The 16,344-nt window shown below is 38.0% G+C and overlaps 1 protein-coding gene across 1 annotated transcript in view; it reads right to left on the minus strand.

Annotated features, from left to right (window-relative positions):
* The window catches only part of NAA15 (N-alpha-acetyltransferase 15, NatA auxiliary subunit), a 92,331-nt gene that overhangs the window by 11,693 nt on the left and 64,294 nt on the right, over positions 1–16,344 (minus strand). Inside the window, 3 exon segments of the mRNA XM_017863172.1 lie at positions 319–417; positions 3,441–3,549; positions 9,124–9,317. Coding sequence (XP_017718661.1) covers positions 319–417; positions 3,441–3,549; positions 9,124–9,317 — 402 coding nt within the window.

Here is a 16,344-nt window from a genome sequence, read left to right on the forward strand (position 1 = left end):
TTTTAAAACAATTTACTAAGAAGTTTTACATAACGAAATATGGTTCAAAATTTCAACTTACATGTAACTTTTAGAAACAGAAACAAAGATGATTCTCAAATATCTGGACTGAATAATTCTATGTCAAAATCAGGTAATACTTGTATCCTTAAAATAAAAGCCTTCATCATAAAGAAAATAGCCCTGCTTTTCCCTTAGCTAATTTAATATGCGACAGCTTTAAAATCATTTGGTTTATGATAAACTTGTACAGACCACTTATACCGTCACTATCAACCACTGTATCAAATACTTAAGTAATGGAAAACAAAAACATACCAGTACTAAAGAGACGAATCATACACTCATGAAGCCAGGGATGACTAGAATCAATAGCAAATGCCCTCTTTACTGATTGTAGCATCAAAAGAAACTTTTCTATAAAAAGAGAAAGTAAGATATATTTTGATCATTGGTTAAGAGGCCTCCTTTGGAGGGCCAAGATTTCCCAAATAGAAAAAGTAAATTTAGAGTCAATCACATCAGAACCACAAACATATGATTGAGGCAAACGATTTTCCTCAAATTTAGCAACATTAGTTAATATTTTTTACATAACATTCTTTAAGAAAAAGGGTTTTTTGTGAAATGTAGAAAATTTAGGTGGCATTTAGCAATATTTAATGACATATAAGCAAAGAAAAATTTGAAGTGCCTTCATTTCCTAACCTCCTTAATTTCAAAATAAAGCAACCTTTCCCACTACTTAGAAAATTCCATTGTGTATATTTGAAGGTGTTCTTTTATTTTGTGACAAGTGAAACAGCTTCCCTTCTGTTTGACTGTTCCTCTCCTGTCAATCTGTGACTCCTCCTTTCTCCTCTAAAAGTAGAATAGTTACCAAGGTTGTATTTTCAGTCATTCTCTGATCTTTCCCTATGCTATCCCCACTCCCATTCCTTGTATTTCCCAAGATTCAGTAGTATCTCCACCTGTTAAATGGAAATTTGCACTTGAATACTCAGTCCACTTCCAAGTTTTATCTATAACCACCTCTTTGATAAAACTTTCCTAATTTGGTACCATTTTCCCAATATCAAAGTTCAAAACCCCAGTCTCTTCTCCTAATGAACTTTCCCTTGTCCCCAGTACTAAAAAAGCCAAAAATACTGTCATGCCTTTGTCATTACCAATTCACACAACTGCAGTGGGTTCCAAATGCTGGGGTCCTTTAGAAGTTAGGACACAGCCAAGAAGCCAACTGAATGGGGCTTTAGATTGCCCTTCCCTACTTTAAGTAGAGCAGCTTTTGAATTTTATACTTTGGAGTTCCATTTAAGAATTTTTTTTAAAGGGGGAGTTGTATTAACTGTTAAAAGTTTGAAAATTATTGGACTATTTATTAAACTTATTTTCCACATTATAACATAGTAATTGTGGGAAGTAAAAAATACAGTAAATATTTTAATCACTCGAAATTCTATCAAGAGACAATTTGTTATCTTTTGATCCATTTCTTTCCAGCCACTTCTATATTAAGCACCTATGTAAATATATTAATAAAATTTCAATTTATAGGCAGTTCTGTATCCTATTTTGGAATAATATAGCAACTTTTCCCCAACATCATTTACTTTTGATAAACACGACCTTTTATTTTTTTTTTTGAGACAGAGTCTTGCTCAGTTGTCCAGGCTGAAGCGCAGTGGCATGATCTCAGCTCACTGCAAGCTCCACCTCCCGGGTTTACGCCATTCTCCTGCCTCAGCCTCCCGAGTAGCTGGGACTACAGGTGCCCAACACCTCGTCCGGCTAGTTTTTTGTATTTTTTAGTAGAGACAGGGTTTCACCGTGTTAGCCAGGATGGTCTCGATCTCCTGACCTTGTGATCCACCTGTCTCGGCCTCCCAAAGCACTGGGATTACAGGCTTGAGCCACCGCACCCGGCCAACATGACCTTTTTTTTTTTTTTTTTTTTTTTTTTNTTATAGGCAGTTCTGTATCCTATTTTGGAATAATATAGCAACTTTTCCCCAACATCATTTACTTTTGATAAACATGACCTTTTATTTTTTTTTTTGAGACAGAGTCTTGCTCAGTTGTCCAGGCTGAAGCGCAGTGGCATGATCTCAGCTCACTGCAAGCTCCACCTCCCGGGTTTACGCCATTCTCCTGCCTCAGCCTCCCGAGTAGCTGGGACTACAGGTGCCCAACACCTCGTCCGGCTAGTTTTTTGTATTTTTTAGTAGAGACAGGGTTTCACCGTGTTAGCCAGGATGGTCTCGATCTCCTGACCTTGTGATCCACCTGTCTCGGCCTCCCAAAGCACTGGGATTACAGGCTTGAGCCCCCGCACCCCGCCCACAAGACCTTTTTTTTTTTTTTTTTTTTTTTTTTTGAGATGGAGTTTTGTTCTTGTTGCCAAGGCTGGAGTACAATGGCATGATCTAGGCTCAACACAACCTCTGCCTCCCAGGTTCAAGCAATTCTCCTGCCTCAGCCTCCCGAGTAGCTGGGATTATAGGCATGCGCCACCACACCCGTCTATTTTTTGTATTTTTAGTAGAGACAAGGTTTCTCCATGTTGGTCAGGCTGGTGTCAAACTCCTGACCTCAGGTGATCCGCCTGCCTCAGTCTCCCAAAGTGCTGGGATTACAGGCATGAGCCACTGCGCCCAGCCAAACATGACTTTTTAAATGGATACTCATATAAAGATGTACCATGTTATTCAATTTCCTTTAGTAGGTAAATTGCTTAGCGCAACAACCTTCTCTTTGATCTTATTAAACAGTTTCCCTTTCCTTTAATATGCATCACCTTTGTGATGAACTCTTTTCAATTAACCACTTGGATAATATTAACTCAGTACTCTAAAATCTTATTATCTACTATATATATATTCTAAGCATTCTAAACCTGGAAACCAAGACCCTTCATTATCTTTTACCTGCTCCAGGCAATTCAGACAACCTCAACATTATTTACATACTCCTGTGTTTTCTTAACAGATACTCCTGCCTTCTATGTATCTTTTCCTTTAGAAATATAATCCATCCCTCAAGATCCAGACCCAACATTTTATCTTCTATTTGTAACAATAGCTAATAATAGCTAACATTTATTTAATGCTTACTATACACCAGGTACTAGGTCTAAGCTCTGTGTATTAACTAATTTTATCCACACGATTATCAGTTCTTTGAACCATATACATGGTAATTACATCTGACCTGAATCCTAGTTATGTATGTACATCTATCATTGATTCTAATATCCTGAAAGAAGTGATCGTATCACTACATCTCCCTACACATTCTGTTTATAGCAGGCATTTCTCTGAGAAAGCTGTGTTGGCATTTGCTAAATAATCGTACAGTGGTAAGGCTATCACAGTTGGGTGACTATACCTAAGAAATACAGTGATCAGTTTTATCAGGGCCACTGTACCCTAATTGCCTACCTTTCCTAAAGTAAATCTCAAAGGCAAAAAGATGAGTCTCTATCTTGTTCTTCACCAAGTTCTTCAACGGTGTTAAAAATTTAATAGCTTCTTCCAATGGAGTTTCAACCTAACAAAATAAAAGATATTATACAAATGAAAGTAAGGTTCTTGGGGAATGTGATTTTATTCTACTAAAATTCTTATTTTTTAAAATAAAACCACTTACCAGTCACCCAGAAAAATACTGTCATATTTTAACCTCCCATAACCTAAACAAAGGGGATTTTGAATTCTAGAATTCTTAACTGATTTTTAACCCCAGATACTATATTATTGCTGGATAGAAACTATCCAAAAAGAAGGAAGTAGATAAAATAGAACCAGAGAAAGAAAGACAGAAAGAGAAACAGGTCAGATAGCCAAGGGGGAAAAAAGAAGAGATGTGAACTAGGATAGGAGAAGTACAAAGGAAACTATAGAGACCATGACAGAATGAGTGAATGTTCTTTATAATTCAAACAAAGTGAAGTATAATCAAGCTATTCAAAATCATACACTATCCATTCTGTCTTGCTTTGTTCTATAAATTCTACAGGAATTCATATTTATTCAAATGACATTAATATTGAGGTGGCATTTTAAAATATTAATATTTATAGAACTGTGTTCCTACCAATTTTTTATTAATTACATAAATGTCATAGTAATTATATACTTGTAATCATTACAAGGCAGGTATAATGCAATTGTGCTACTATTCTACTCCTGGACTGAATATTGAGACAAGATTATTCCCTGTCTTATCCCAGGTAGGGCTGGAGACCACCACCATATTTATCAGAAAGGCACTGAACATCTGGATTCTATATCTGCCTTCTCTCATCACAGAGGCAGTAGCAATTTACCCTAATGGAAAATGAATTTGCATATCTGGTCAATGTGCCTCTGTCAGTACAGTAATTGTGGTTTCACCAAAACAGCTTCTGGGCAAGAAAATTGTTTCACTGCATTAAAAACAAAAAAAAAGAAAAGCAATGAAGTGAATTCTATGGGATTCACCATGTCCTAGTGTGTAAAGCAGTTGGCCTTACATGACAATAAAATAACCCATTAAAAGCCCAGCTCCAGTGCCAGAATGTTTTCTTTTGAAGGATACATGTTCTAAACCAGAACCAGAAATTAATATATGGCTCTGTCACTCTAATAACTATGGATTCAGGAACCAAGAGATAGAGGAGAAAATAAAGGCCCTCATAGGTATGACTTCCCCACACATTTGCACATATTTTACTTCTTGCTCCCATGACTCCATATTCTACTATATAGGAATTTCTGGTACAAGGGGAGAAATATTTGTATCAGAGAAAGGCAGAGAACTGGAAACCAAACCTGCCACCTAGCTGTATCATGCTCTCATGCCTCTAGGGTACAGATTGAAATGAGGGTCAGTGTATTGACCAGGGTAATTTACTATCACAGAGATATGGCTGCTATTACAAAGGTAAACAAGGACTATAGGGCAGGTGAATCAATACAAGTATTTATATTTAGTTAAATCAAGTACTTGAACTTGGAGAGAGGAAACAGATAAATTAATTCTGTCTCCAACTTTAATAAACAAGAACATATTCCCCCAAAGGAGATCTGGGTTGGGTTTGATATTGCAATATGTAGTCTCAGTCTCTGTTTACCTCTCATAGATAAGACTTTGTCAGGGTAAATCTAAGTGTTTAAATATACGTAGATAACCACAAGAAATCTTACACTCTATATTTACTCATACATCGTGCAGAACAAGGTTTTATATATACATGGAAGCATGTAATCAGAAATGCAAGTCTAAAATCAGTATTTCAGGAAAAAAAAGTCAAAATATCCCTTGAAAATCCTTTAAGCTGAAGAAAGGCAGATATAAAAATATAAATACTTTGTATTACGTGTATGAAAACCATGTTTTCATTACCAAATTAACAATCATCATAGCAAGATGTTCACACCAAGATAAACACAAAAGAACTGAAATGGACTGTGGCAGTCATGCCTCCCATCTCACAGTCAGTTGGGGTCCAGCGTTCACTGAGAGAAATACTGGATAGAATTAACCATCATTATGCATACTATTCTTTGTCTCCCTTAAAGAAAAAATTACATCCAGTCACGAAGAGTTGAATTCACTTAGGTTAAATGCATGTAGGATAAGACTGCACTGTACTTAATGGGCAATTTAAGACACTTCCAAGGGCAATTTTAATCATATGCAATTTTTAAATTTATAAACTGACTTGAAATCTAGTCCTCATATTAGATATGTTGTAAAGGAGTATATCTCTCTAGCATAGCAGCTCCCAGCACAGCAACAAAAAGTTTAAAATGATTCAACTTTTTAAAGAAAGAATACTGTACTAAGGAACCACAGCCTTTGGAAGGAAAAGTGTATATACAACAGGGAAAAAAAATGCTAGGCTGGGTACGGTGGCTCACACCTGCAATCCCAGCACTTTGGGAAGCTGAGGTGGGCATATCACTTCAAGTCAGGAGTTCGAGACCAGCCTGGCCAACATGGTGAAACTCCATCTCTACTAAAAAATACAAAACAATTAGTGGGCGTGCTGGCATGTGCCTGTAATCCCAACTACTAGAGAAGCTGAGGCAAGAGAATCACTTGAACCTGGGAGGCGGAGTCTTGCAGTGAGCTGAGATCACGCTACTGCACTCCGGCCTGGGCGACAGAGTGAGATTGCGTCTCAAAAAAAAAAAAAAAAAAAAAAGCTGGGGAGAGGGGCAAGGAGGAACATAGGATGACTGCTACAAAAGGGAATTCATAAATACCAACTAATGCCTCATGGTAAGTTGGAGAAACAAGTGATACAGCTTCTGCCAAGACCTGAGATTTATACTCAGTTGACTGAATGCTGACCTTACTAATTCCCATTTTCCTTTTCTCCTTCTTTACTGGAACTACTGCTAATTTAATAATGCTCTGATTTTATTTTATATAGTCATGTGCTACATAACGATGTTTTGGTCAACAATGAATTGTATACATGGTCCCATAAGATTATAATGCCCTATTTTTAGGGCATTTTAGTAACACACCTACTTACCATGTATCACAATTGCCTACAGTATTCAGTACAGTAACATGCTATACAGGTTTGTAGCCTAGAAGCAATCAGCTATACCATATAGCCTAAGTGTGTAGTAGACTTTACCATCGAGGTTTGTGTACATACACTCTATGATGTTCACATAACAATAAAATCACCCAAGCTGGGTGTGGTAGCTCAAACCTGTAATCCCAGCACTGTGGGAGGCTGAGGTGGGTGGATCCCTTGAGCCCAAGAGTTTGACACCAGCCTGGGCAACATGGTAGAATCCCATCTCCATAAAAATAAAAATAAATTAGCCAAGCGTGGTGGTGAGCACCTGTAGTGCCAGCTACTCTGGTGGCTGACGTGAGAGGATCAGTTGAGGCCAGGAGGAAGAGGCTGCAGTGAGCCAAGATCATGCCACTGCACTCCAGCCTAGGTGACAAAGTGAGACCCTGTCTCAAAAAACACAACAGAAAGCAACAAAATCACCCAAGCATGCATTTCTCAGAATGTATCCCTGTTAAATGACACATGACTGAATATTATCCTGAACTGGTGACACTAAATTTGCCATTTACCACATAGAAGAAAGCTGAAATACAGGATCACCAAAAAAAGGAGGGGTTGAGGGGCGGGGGAGACACTATATACTGTAGAGCCAGACTTGGCAGGCAGCTCTTAAAATAACCTACTAAGCCACTCCTAATTATGATGGCTTGGTATAATTTGACATTGTTACCACATTGAAGATCTTGGTAAGTATAGATGCTTTTAGACAGAGGCATCTTGGAGGAAGTCAGCTGAAGAAGAAAAGGGTCTTATGTACCTAACAGGTAAGAATAATATGTACTGAGGAGCAGTTCATGAAAAAGGGTACCTTTCACTAAGCTTCTTCCAAACAAAGCAGTCAGAAGCACAGTTCGTAGCCATTACTTTGTTCTCAGACTCTACAATCTAATTATATGACTACAAATAATTAGACCACAGGTTGTTGTCTGGCTTGAAGGCAATTATGACACCCTGGACACAAGGAAAACCTAATAGTCTTTAAGGAAATCTAGTACAAGAATTCCGCTCTGTAGGTGTACTCTTTATTAGACAGTAACTAAATAATCAAAAGAGATCCTCTCCTTAAGAAATACATGAAAACATGAAGAGGTATAATGAAAAATGTCATTAAGGAAAGTCATGGGATAAAGGGAAAAGCAAGTAGACCAAAGTGATGACGGCAGCAGGCAGGCAGTGAAGGTGGTAAAAGTAGTAGTAATAAAGAAAGTAGGGGCATAAAGATGGAAGGTCTAAAGTTTAAGTCCTATGCCCTGAATGACTGAAATTCTCCGAGGTCTGAAAGGTCCATTTTCTTTGCTTTCTTGCTTCCCTGTGTAGTCGTCCAATAAATTCCCAAGAATAAAAAGGTATTGTGTTTGTTCCTAGCAGGTATACAATTATTTGTAAAAGATGTCAATAAATCCTTGTAGAATCCAACTGGATTTTCTATATTTCGTGTGTGTGTGTGCGCGCTCTATTTTTCTTTTTTTTTTTTTTAAGAACAGTCTTGCTGTGTCTCCCAGGCTGGAGTGCAATGGATATTCACAGGCATGATCATAGCTCACAGCGTTACTGCAGCCTCAAACTCCTAGATTCAAGTGATCCTCCCACCTCAGCCTCCAACACAGTTGGAACTATAGGCACATGGCTATATTTCACATAGCAATATTACTATGTCTATGTGATATTACTGTCCACCTGCTCTGGTGAACAGAATTCTAAACATATTCTCCAACTCTATTTGTTTGGCATTATAATTTTCCTTGGTGGCATTATAATTTATAATTTGTTTGGCATTATAATTTTCCTTACTGGTGAGGCTAAAATTAAAAGTCTGGGGTGATTGCTTACTATATTGCTTTAACATAACAAATTATGCAATTATTTTCACACAAAGCAGGAAGATGTCTAGGGTCAGAAGAAAGGACAAAGGAATGTTATTAATCAAAATGGTTCATGTGACAATGAATACCTTGGTTTCAGCTTAATGGTTAAAACCAGCAGGTCACGTTTTGGCCTGGGGAAAATATTTATGGCCTTAGGTTAGAAAAGAAATAATGTAAACTGACAACACAGGTAAGTGGGAGATACACATATAGTCCTCAGTTTTTAACAAACTCAATTTAGCCTAGACATAAAAACTTGCACGTTACCACTGTAACAGACACTAGATGCTTTACATATATATTTTTCTCCAGTCCTAAATAAGGATTTTCTTAGTTCCATTTTATAGATGAAAAAACCATCAGAGAGGTTAGACAAAGTGTCCAAGGGCACACAGTGAAAATATAAGAGCTAACATCTGGACCCAGATCAGAATGACTCAAAAGCCAAAATTTTTTCCGCCATACTATACTACATGACTTTGGAACAGGATCATTATCTCAAGTTTTAAACGTGAAACACGATAAGAAACAAAATATTAAAGAAAGAATACTAAAAAATAAAATAATTTTTGACTCTAAAATCTGTAATCACATTGATCAAATAAAGCAGTATGAAAGTGACAACAGCTGGTCATAAAATGTCACTCAACTGTGCTAAACACTATTATTAAGTACCTTGGCCAATTTCTCTGGAATAAGTTCTTCTTTTGGACCTCCAATTTCCTCATCATCATCATCCTTCTTCTTTTTCTGATTTCTTTGCTGCTTTTCTTTTTCTGCATTTTTTTTCTCTTCTTCTATCTGGGCTTTCTTTTGAGCTCTTCTTTGTTTATTACGTAACTTCTTTAGCTCTTTGTCAGACATGTTTGCTGCAGGCAATAAGTTAATAAAATTAACAAGCATGTTAATCAGATTAGTAATTTTAAGTATTATTTGATATTACCAAACTCCCATTAAAAAATATTGCATGAGGCTGGGCATGGCGTCTCATGCCTGTAATCCCAGCACTTTGGGAGGCCGGGGTGGGCAGATGACCTGAGGTCAGGAGTTCAAGACCAGCCTGGTCAACATGGTGAAACCCCGTCTCTACTACAAATACAAAAATTAGTGGGGTGTGGTGTGCGCCTGTAATCGCTGCTACTCAGGGGGCTGAAGTAGCATAATTGCTTGAACCCAGGAGGCAGAGGCTGCAGTGAACCAAGATCACACCACTGCACTCCAGCCTGGGAAACAAGAGCGAAACTCTGTCTCAAAAAACAAATTAAAAAAAATGTTGCATGGTATGGACGTAAATGTCCCTATATGTACATAGACCTTTTATTTATTTATTTTTGAGACAGAGTCTCACTCTGTCACCCAGGCTGGAGTGCAGTAGCACAATATCGGCTTACTGCAACCTCTGCCTCCCAGGTTCAAGCAATTCTCCTGCCTGAGCCTCCCGAGTAGATGGGATTAACAGGCACACGTGACCATGCCCGGCTAATTTTTGTATTTTTAGTAGAGACGGGGTTTCACCATGTTGGTCAGGCTGGTCTCAAACTCCTGACCCACTGATCCACCTGCCTCGGCCTCCCAAAGTGCTGGGATTACAGGCACGAGCCACCACGCCCAGCAGTAGGTAGCCTTTTAATGGTTCAACATCAGACAGGAAACAATGGAACCACTTCAGAAAACTGTCTTGAAACCACATGGGATATGCATGTAAACAAATGATCACAGCAAAACATACAAGTTAAACAGCAATATCAAAGTATTTGCAATCTATGAATAAACAAGCTGTTGCATATCTCTATGGCTTCAGAGGACTATGCTCTCTTATTATGCCTTCTCTAACCTGGCCAAACAATTATTCATTCTCTCTGTGCTGCCACTACGGCTAATATATTTTGCTTGTCACAATAGTTTGTTTATACAGTTGTCTCTCTTTTAAGCTATGAGCTCTCTGGTAAAGGAGATCCTGTGTCATTTGTAACCTTTTTATTTTCATGGCCTAGCAGCATGCTGAAACATACAAACAACACTCAAATATTTGTTAACAGAATAAATGAATAAACTCTACAGTAAATTAAAAATTTAATATTGAAAATTAACAATATCCCTAGAAGTATAAACTATCGAATGTCTCAAAAGACTGGAAATCACTGACAAATATGCTACAATATAGTGAAAAATTTATATTATTTTGATTTCAAGGAACAAACTTGAAAGCTACAGGCTCATCTAGTATTTATTTGGATAATATCTGTTAATATTGAGAAATGAAAAAAGTCGTTCCAAAATACACTACCACTGGGGTGATTTCAAAATATGCCCTCAAGTTCTTCCTTTAAAAAGGCAGACCCTATTTCCCCTTCCCTTAAACATGGGCTACATTTAGTGACTCATGTGTGAGGAATAACATGTACTATCCACCAAGGTATATAACATTAATATTAGGACATAAATGGTCTATAGGTTCCTCCTTGCTTTCTCTTGGATCATTCAGAGGACGCCAGCTCCTATATTATGAGGAAACTCAATCAATCTTATGGAAAGACCAATGTGTGGCCAAGAACTGATGCCTCTGGCCATGAGAGTAAGCCATCATGGAAGGAGATCCTCCAAGCCAAGTCGATCCTTCAGATGCTCCAGCTGGCAACTTTCTTTTTTAAAATACAAATAGAGACAGGGTCTCACTATGTTGACAAAGCTGGTCTCAAACTCCTAGACTCAAGCAACCCACCCGCCTCAGCTTCCCAAAGCATTAGGACTACAGGCATGAACCACCGTGCCCAGCCAACATCTTGACTTCAACAGCCTGAGAGACCCAGAGTCTTCAGAAACATACAGCTAAGTGACTTCTGGATTCCTGACACACAGTAACAGATAATAAATGGTTGCTATTTAAAGGTGCTATGTTTTTGAGTAATTTGTTTTGCAGCAATAGACAAACAATATAAATTTTGGTACCTGGACCACTGGACTTGAAGATGGACGCAGTAACTCCTGTGTGCCTCCTAATAATGTCTAAAAACGAGATACTGCTGTTAACAAAAACCTAAAATGTGGGAGTAACTTTGGAGTGAGGGAGTTGCAAAAGGTGGACACTTTGAGCAGGGCTTTAGTGGAAGTTGGAAGAGCCTTGGACTATTCCTAGAAGTCTAGACTTGGAGGAGGCTACAGGTGAGTCCTTAAAATGAAGTGAAGGATATGTTATAGCCACAGAGTAGCAGAAAGTTTAGCAACAGTGTTATAAAATGTGTCAAATGAACTCAGTGAGCTAACTAACTAACTGAAGGGATTTTCAGGCAAAGTGCCCAGGAAAAATGGAAGAGGAAAAAGAAACTAAAGAAAAGAGACAGGGGCTTGATGGTTTTGAAAACTCTGAGTCTCTCCAGAAATGGCTTGCTGGGCAAAGATCAAACCCAGGGAATTTTCAGGAAAATATGTCAAGAGGGAAGGCAAATGGTTTGGCATTACAATCTTTTGTTACTCAGAATATGGTGGTGCCTCACTAGTTAGTCTGAAGAAAGGCTCTCTAAAAATTTTAAGAGTATGACTCACAGATTCTCTCAAACAATAAAACTTCTAAGAAACTTAAGGGTGTTCTCCCCTCCATAGAGGCTCAAGGTACACGTGGATTCCAGTAAGACTCATGAAAGATTCATGATGTTTATTCTATGGGCAGAAATAGTAAATCTGGATGGAAAAGAACGACAGCACAAAGTGAAAAGAGGTCTTTAGACTCACAACATTTTACTGGCCGGAAGAATACTGAAAACTACTCAGTTGCAAACAAATGTTAATTTCAAAAAGAAAAAAAGGATAATTCAGAAAGTGGAAGCAGGAACTCAGAGGGCAGGGCCAAGAGCCACGGAAAATTATTCCAGTCTTGGGTCCTCATCAAAGAACTATTAAGCCATGCCCCACTGGACTTGAAGATGGACGCAGTAACTCCTGTGTGCCTCCTAATAATGTCTACAGTGGTTGTCCTATGCCTGTCTCATTTTATATTGGGTGTGTAGTTGATAAATAACTTGTAATTTTAGTTCACAGGATTTCATATTAAAAGAACTATAATTGAAAAGCCACACTTAAGGTTAAAAATAAAAAATAAAACACTTATACTCAAGGAGCTGCTTCAGTACCTGTACCTGATTTACATGACAAGATTCTGAACTTTAAGCTAATGTTACAATGGGATAGACTTCTGAAAGCCTTGAAAAGGCTAACTATATTTTGCATATAAGAATAATGTAAGCTGGGCGTGGTGGCTCATGCCTGTAATCCCAGCACTTTGGGAGGCCAAGGCAGGAGGATCACTTGAGCTCAGGAGTTTGAGAACAGCCTGGGCAACAGAGCAAGACCCCACCTCCACAAAGAATTTTTAAATTAGTTGGGTGTAGTGGCATGTGCCTGTAGTCCTACCTACGTGGTAGGCTGAGGTGGGGGGACTGGCTGAACCCAGGAGTTTGAGGCTGCAATGAGCTATGACTGAGTCTCTGCACTCTAGCCTGGAAGACAGAGTGAGACCCTGTCTTAAAATTTAAAACAAACAAACAAAAAACCCAAAACGATAACGTAACCAAAATGCAGACAACGACAGTTAAAATTATGTCTACAAATTCTTCCATTCTACTCCCCTCAAATAGGTTGTGCTTGGTGACTCTCTTCTGACCAATTAGAATATGAAGGAAGTAATGGCGTGATATCAGGTGAACAGAACATTAAAAAGGTGTTGTAGCTTCTGCCTTTCTCTGTCATCATTAGCTACCATGTCTTCGGAAACTAGAAACTCTACAGAGAGACTAAGAACTAAGGTCTCATGCCAACAGCCAGGTTGAGTAAGTCATCTAGGAAATGGATCCCTTCAGTCCTAGCCAAGCCTTCCAGTGATGGCAGGCCCATCCAAAATCTCAACTACAACTTCATGAGAGACCCTGAGTCAGTGACTTAGACACTTCTGAATTCCTGACCCAAAAAAAGGGTTATTTTAAGCTGCTAAATTTAGGGATTAATTTATGATGCAGCAATAGATAACATATAGCCAACGAAAACAAATGCATTATTTATCTTTTCCTAGCAAAGAATCCTGTAATACTAAAACAAAAGCAAAAAACAAAAAAAATTCTGATAGAGACCAAAAAATTACATTCTGGAAACACAAAACTATAAATGGATGGCAACATAAGCACTGATCTTTTTAACGACTGGTAAAATAATTGCTACCAATTGTAGCCTTGCTACATGATAGATACAATGCATACCTTGAATTTTTTCTTTCTTTCTTTCTTTGAGACAGGATCTCACTCTGTCACCCAGGCTGGAGTGTAGTGGCGAACATGGTTCACTGCAGCTCTGACTTCCAGGGCTCAAATGATCCTTCCACTCCTGCCTCCTAAGCAGCTAGAACTGCAGGTGCTCACCACCATGCCTGTTTTGTTTGTTTGTTTGTTTGGCTGGTTGGTTGGTTGGGTTTTTTTTGTATTTATAGAGACAGAGTTTCACCATGTTGCCCAGGCTGGTCTCGGACTCCTGGACTCAAATGATCCACCTGCCTTGGCCTCCAAAAGTGCTAGGATTACAGGTGTGTGCCACTGCACCCAGCCCATACCCCATACATTGTATTTCATTTGATGTCCTCAACAACCTCATGAATTAGAGTATAATATTATTTTACATATGAGAAAACTGAGATTTCAGAGGAAAATAACTCAGTCATGGTAAAAGGCAGAGCAAGGATGTAAATCTACTTCACTTGGACTCCAAAGTCTAGGCTTCTTCTATGCTATACTAAACTCCAGATGATTAAAAAGCCAAATGTAGGTCGGCATGGTGGCTCACACCTGTAATCCCAGCACTTTGGGAGGCCGAGGTGGGCGAATCACCGGAGGTCAGGAGTTTGAGACCAGCCCGACCAACATGGAGAAACCCCATCTCTACTAAAAATACAAAAATTAGCCGGGAGTGGTGGCACATGACCGTAATCTCAGCTACTCAGGAGGCTGAGGCAGGAGAATTGCTTGAAACCAGGAGGCGGAGGTTGCAGTGAGCCAAGACTGTACTGCACTCCAGCCTGGGTGAAAAGAGTGAAACTCCATCTCAAAAATAATAAATATTAAACTTTATCATGAAACATTAGAAGTACTACCTCTATAGAAAAAAAGGCAGCAAGTACACTTTTGTTCCTACTACTCACCACTGTTTTAGCAACTCCAACCAGACCAGAAGACATAAGGGGGAAAGGTATAAACACTGAAAGAAATAAAACTACTGCCATTTACAGATTAACATAATGGCCTACTTTTGAACATAATGGCCTATTTTGAAAATAGAAAATTTTCAAAATCAACTGAAAATGAATCAACCTAATATCAGAAACCTTCTGGAAGACAAGCTAATTCTACCATGTATGCATAAGCAAAATCTGCATGTAAAAACACGAAAATTCTAAAGACTGTTAGATTGAGAAAAATGGATCATAACAACAGAAACCTATCTGTGTACTGATGTCAATACTATGTAGTTTTAATTATATCTTTAATATATGTTAGACCAAGAAACCATGCCTATGACCTACTAAATTATTTTTCCAGAATTTATCATGATAAAGATAGCATTTGAAATCAGTGGGGAATACAAAAACCTATTCAATAAATATTACTGAGGAGTTAGCAGTCTATTTTGGGGAAGAAGGGAGGTGGAAAGCCACCCTCCACCCTACAAAGTATATAAAAATTAACTCCAAATGTTTAAAGAGCCAAATCTAAAAATTGCAAAGCAGAAGTATTAGAAGAAAACACAGAAGATATTCATAAATATATTTTAAATTTTAAGTAGAAAACGCCTTTCTAAGCAAGACCTAGAAGCCACAAAAAAAGACTAAGTATTAAAAATTAAAAATTGTATCTAATGAAAGGTACTATTCTTAAAGGATAAAACCTAAGTGAAAAAAAGAAAATATATAATCCACTCCATTAAAAATCTAGAAATTGGCCATAGTGGCTTATGCCTGTAATCCCAACAATTTGGGAGGCCAAAGCAGGAGAATCACTTGAGCCAAGGGGTTCAAGACAAGCCTCAGCAACACGGCAAGACCATGTCTCTACAAAAATAAATTAGCTGGGTACAGTGGCATGTACCTGTAGTCCCAGCTACTCAGAAGGCTGAGGTGGGAGGATTGCTTGAGCCCAGGAGCTCAAGGCTCCAGTGAGCTATGATCACATTAGTGGACTCCAGACTGGGCAATAGTATGAGATCCTGTCTCAAACAAAACAAAACAAAATATATAAATTGTAAACTAGATATTTTGCCCAACATACAAAAATGTAAAGGAACAGTAATTTTCAGAGCTGGCAATAATGTAAAATAAAAAACAAAATCTCAATATCCATGTTGGTGGTAATAAAACTGATGAACCCTTTATCTCAAATTCTCATACTTTTCAATCCATCAATTTCCACTTTTAATAATCCATGCTAAATAAATATGCACATAATTATGTACAAGGACATTTACTATAGTACTATAATGGTGAAAAAATTCACATAGATTCCTACATAGTCATTAAAATGTTAACAGTGAAAATAATTATGATTTGTAGACATGGAGCAATACTATTAAATGGGGTAAAAAGTCCAAATTGCAGAACACTGAGTATGATATAAACCCAATTGTGGACTAGAGAAAAATAAACAAGAAACCCTGCAAAGAACCATCCTGAAATGCATATGTATATGTACACACAGAGCTCTGGAAACTGTAGTTCTGCATAAAGGGGACTGGTCCTTTCACAGGGATAATTGCTGGAATGAATAATGGGTGGGAGAAAAGTGAAAGGGGATCTTCATATTTGCTAAGTATATTTCTGTATTAATAGTCTCAGCTTTGAAAAGTTAATTGTGTATTATTTGTATA

The sequence above is a fragment of the Rhinopithecus bieti genome, unplaced genomic scaffold (genome assembly GCF_001698545.2).
Source record: "Rhinopithecus bieti isolate Rb0 unplaced genomic scaffold, ASM169854v2 scaffold_68516, whole genome shotgun sequence".
NCBI classification, from domain to species: domain Eukaryota; kingdom Metazoa; phylum Chordata; class Mammalia; order Primates; family Cercopithecidae; genus Rhinopithecus; species Rhinopithecus bieti.